General features: G+C 41.9%; 1 protein-coding gene across 1 annotated transcript in view; it reads left to right on the top strand.

The window, feature by feature from the left end:
* Nucleotides 1-5000, top strand: part of LOC139395229 (ankyrin-2-like) — a gene marked incomplete at its 3' end in the record, with an annotated part of 83482 nt that overhangs the window by 10743 nt on the left and 67739 nt on the right. Inside the window, exons 6-7 of the mRNA XM_071142876.1 lie at nt 1085-1183; nt 2272-2295. Of these exons, the coding sequence (XP_070998977.1) occupies nt 1085-1183; nt 2272-2295 (123 nt within the window). The remainder of the gene's footprint in view (nt 1-1084; nt 1184-2271; nt 2296-5000) is intronic.

Here is a 5000-nt window from a genome sequence, read left to right as displayed (position 1 = left end):
GTGACTAGTTGACTAGGTGACTAGTTGACTAGGTGACTTGTTGACAAGTTGACTAGTTGACTAGTTGACTAGTTGACTAGGTGACTAGTTGACTAGGTGACTAGTTGACTAGGTGACTAGGTGACTAGTTGACTAGGTGACTTGTTGACAAGTTGACTAGTTGACTAGTTGACTAGTTGACTAGGTGACTAGTTGACTAGGTGACTTGTTGACAAGTTGACTAGTTGACTAGTTGACTAGTTGACTAGGTGACTAGTTGACTAGGTGACTAGTTGACTAGGTGACTAGGTGACTAGTTGACTAGGTGACTTGTTGACAAGTTGACTAGGTGACTAGTTGACTAGGTGACTAGTTGACTAGGTGACTAGTTGACTAGGTGAATCAGGTCTACAACAACATGGTGAACTGTCTCGGGGTCACAGAGGAGGAGGGTTGAGAAGCTCCATCTTTAAGGGTCCACAATGGAAAAATGAGTCATTGACTTTATAGGTGACTAGTTGACTAGGTGACTAGGTGACTAGTTGACTAGTTGACTAGGTGACTAGGTGACTAGGTGACTAGTTGACTAGTTGACTAGGTGACTAGGTGACTAGTTGACTAGGTGACTAGGTGACTAGGTGACTAGTTGACTAGGTGACTAGGTGACTAGGTGACTAGTTGACTAGGTGACTAGGTGACTAGTTGACTAGGTGACTAGATGACTAGGTGACTAGGTGACTAGGTGACTAGTTGACTAGTTGACTAGGTGACTAGTTGACTAGTTGACTAGGTGACTAGTTGACTAGTTGACTAGGTGACTAGTTGACTAGTTGACTAGGTGACTAGTTGACTAGTTGACTAGTTGACTAGTTGACTAGGTGACTAGGTGACTAGGTGACTAGTTGACTAGGTGAATCAGGTCTACAACAACATGGTGAACTGTCTCGGGCTCACCGAGGAGGAGGGTTGAGAAGCTCCATCTTTAAGGGTCCACAATGGAAAAATTAGTCATTGACTTTATTGTGTCATCCTAAACAAGTTGTTCAAGTGTCTGGACTGTCTGTTGAGAATCTGTTCAATCATCCAATCAAATGTATCCATTCAGGTGCGGCTGCCTGCCCTGCACATCGCTGCCCGGAAGGATGACACCAAGGCAGCTGCCCTGCTGCTGCAGAATGACCACAACGCTGACGTTCAGAGCAAGGTACCCCGAGGATGGAGGAGAGGAGAGGAGGGGGGTGGGAGGGAGGGAGGTAGGGGGATGCGATGGAGGTAGGGGGAGGGGGATGGAGGGAGGGAGGGAGGGGATGGAGGGAGGGAGGGAGGTAGGGGGAGGGGGATAGAGGTAGGGAGGGAGGGAGGGAGGGAGGGAGGGAGGGAGGGAGGGAGGGAGGGAGGGAGGGAGGGAGGGAGGGAGGGAGGGAGGGAGGGAGGGAGGGGAAAACTACAACTCTGATGGACAGAACAAGGTGAGAGGGGGATAGGTTTTGGGAGAGAGGCTCGGGGAGGCTGGGATGGGAGGGGGAGGAAGGAGAGTTGAGAGAGAAGGGGAGAGGGGAGGGAGAGGAAGATTACATTTCTGATGGACAGAACAAGGTGAGGGGGAGAGGTGTTGGGAGGGAGGCTGGGGGAGGAAAGGGGATGAGGGAGGATGGAGGAAGAGAGGGGATGGAGGGAGGATTGGGAAAAGAGGGGAGGAGAGAGGATGGGGGAAGAGAGGGGAGGAGGGAGGATGGGGGAAGAGAGGGGAGGAGGGAGGATGGAGGAAGAGAGGGGATGGAGGGAGGCTGGGGTAGGAGAGGGGAGTAGGGAGGATGAGGGAAGAGAGGGGAGGAGGGAGGATGGGGGAAGAGAGGGGAGGAGGGAGGATGGGGGAGAGAGGGGAGGAGGATAAAAGAGGGACGGTTGTGCTGTAGGGTTGACTTGCATGCACTGTTTTTCTGTTTCAATACTGTGTCTTTAAAAGTGATTCTGGTGCCTTATTTGTCATGTGACCTGTATGCAGATCATGACAGCATCCTGTGTGGAGGGTTTGGTGTGAGGTCATCTTGTCTGTTCCCTGTGTAACAACAAAACTACCTCCTCCTCCTCTCCTCCTCCTCCTCCTCCCCTCCTCTCCTCTCTCTTCTCATTTCTCACACCCTCCTCCTCTCCTCCTCCTCCTTCTCCTACTCCTCCTCCTCCTCCTCCTCTCTGATGTCCTCCTCTCCTCTCCTCTCCTCTCCTCTCCTCTCATTTCCTCCTTCTTCTCCTCTCCTCTCCTCTCCTCTCCTCGCTCTACGGCGTTATCAGATGATGGTTAACAGAACTACAGAGGTATACATGTTTATTCTACCCATCCCCTGCTCTCCTCCCCTCTTCCTTCTTCACCTCCATCTAGCTCTGCTCTGCAGTTCCTGTGTTGACATCAGACCTGTGTTAAATACTGCATGATGGACTCTGACATGCTCTATTCTACATCTAGCATCTGGTGTCTGTCTGCCTGCCTGTCTGCCTGTCTGTCTGTCTGTCTGTCTGTCTGTCTGTCTGTCTGTCTGTCTGTCTGTCTGTCTGCCTGCGTCTGTCTGTCTGTCTGTCTGTCTGTCTGTCTGTCTGTCTATCTGTCTGTCTGTCTGCCTGCCTGCCTGCCTGTCTGTCTGTCTGCCTGCGCCTGTCTGTCTGTCTGTCTGTCTGTCTGTATGTCTGCCTGTCTGTCTGTCTGCCTGTTGGATACGAGTGTTTGACTCTACCAGTAAATGGACGTGTTGTAACAGCCTCCTGGTCCTGAGCATGTCTGAATGTTTCAACTTTATTCCTTGTTTTACACCTTTTCAGAGTGTGTTTATTTGGTGTTGAAGTCTTTGTTTCCAATAAAATAACATGTTCCCCCATGAAACGGAGAGCCTTTGTTGTAGTTGTATCTGTGCTTTCGTGTATGTTATTATTCTATCTTAAATAGCCAGCGTTTTTTAACATCAGGAACTAACGGCCCCAAAAAAATAACGTCACCTAGTTGACGAAACACAACATGTGAACTCACTTACTAAATCTTACAGGGCACCTTCACCTTTATTACCTGTGTAGTTTTGTCATAGTGTTGCTCTCAAATGGCACCCTATGCCCTATACTGTATAGTGCACTGTGGGACCTGGTCAACAGTAGTGCGCTACACAGGGAATATGGTGCCATTTGGTCACATTGTCTGCCTTGCAGTACGGTTGGATACATTATAATATGATGATAATATTTAAATATATTATATTAATTATGGTCGGATATGCATTTATTATAATCTGATGACAATATTTAAATATATTATATTAATTATGGTTAGTTATATTATAATCTGATGATAATATTTAAATATATTATATTAGTACGGTTAGTTATATTATAATCTGATGATAGCATTTATATATATTATATTAGTGTGGTTGGTTAACTATGTTTCTTAATCGCCCCATGTCTCCCAGAATGGGAAGGTAAGAGGATCATATCTAATTCATATCTAACATATCTATCATATCTAACTCTGTCATATCGCTGCTTTCACATATCAATATGTTTTTGTTTATATTTCCATCTATAAATGTCTGTCCCGTCTGTGTCACAGAGCTCTGTAGTGGCTAGTCGCTGACTGTTCTTTATTCTTTATTCTACTTCTTTATTATCATTTATTGTTATTATTTATTATTTATTATTTATTATCATTTCTATGTAGGTTTAATGTAGTGTTATAGACTTAATGTAGCGTTATAGACTTAATGTAGTGTTATAGACTTAATGTAGTGTTATAGGGTTAATGTAGTGTTATAGACTTAATGTAGTGTTATAGACTTAATGTAGTGTTATAGGGTTAATGTAGTGTTATAGGGTTAATGTAGTGTTATAGGGTTAATGTAGTGTTATAGACTTAATGTAGTGTTATAGGGTTAATGTAGTGTTATAGGGTTAATGTAGTGTTATAGGGTTAATGTAGTGTTATAGGGTAACGTAGTGTTATAGGGTTAATGTAGTGTTATATGGTTAATGTAGTGTTATATACTTAATGTAGTGTTATAGCCTTAATGTAGTGTTATAGGGTTAATGTAGTGTTATAGGGTTAATGTAGTGTTATTGACTTAATATAGTTTTATTGACTTAATATAGTGTTATAGGGTTAATGTAGTGTTATAGACTTAATGTATTGTTATAGCCTTAATGTAGTGTTATAGACTTAATGTAGTGTTATAGGGTTAATGTAGTGTTATAGGGTAATGTAGTGTTATAGGGTTAATGTAGTGTTATAGGGTAATGTAGTGTTATAGGGTTAATGTAGTGTTATAGCTTAATGTAGTGTTATATACTTAATGTAGTGTTATAGACTTAATGTAGTGTTATAGACTTAATGTAGTGTTATAGACTTAATGTAGTGTTATAGGGTTAATGTAGTGTTATAGGGTAATGTAGTGTTATAGGGTTAATGTAGTGTTATAGGGTAATGTAGTGTTATAGGGTTAATGTAGTGTTATAGGGTTAATGTAGTGTTATAGCTTAATGTAGTGTTATAGACTTAATGTAGGGTTATAGACTTAATGTAGTGTCATAGACTTAATGTAGTGTTATAGCCTTAAAGTAGTGTTATATACTTAATGTAGTGTTATAGACTTAATGTAGTGTTATAGTCTTAATGTAGTGTTATAGACTTAATGTAGTGGTATAGACTTAATGTAGTGTTATAGGGTTAATGTAGTGTTATAGACTTAATGTAGTGTTATAGGGTTAATGTAGTGTTATAGGGTTAATGTAGTGTTATAGGGTTAATGTAGTGTTATAGACTTAATGTAGTGTTATAGGGTTAATGTAGTGTTATAGCCTTAATGTAGTGTTATAGGGTTAATGTAGTGTTATAGCCTTAATGTAGTGTTATAGGGTTAATGTAGTGTTATATGGTTAATGTAGTGTTATAGACTTAATGTAGTGTTATAGGGTTAATGTAGTGTTATAGGGTAATGTAGTGTTATAGGATTAATGTAGTGTTATATACTTAATGTAGTGTTATA

Source organism: Oncorhynchus clarkii, unplaced genomic scaffold (genome assembly GCF_045791955.1).
Source record: "Oncorhynchus clarkii lewisi isolate Uvic-CL-2024 unplaced genomic scaffold, UVic_Ocla_1.0 unplaced_contig_1474_pilon_pilon, whole genome shotgun sequence".
In the NCBI taxonomy this organism is placed as follows: domain Eukaryota; kingdom Metazoa; phylum Chordata; class Actinopteri; order Salmoniformes; family Salmonidae; genus Oncorhynchus; species Oncorhynchus clarkii.
The sequence above is the reverse complement of the archived record's forward strand: the minus strand, read 5'-3'. Positions and strand labels throughout refer to the sequence as shown.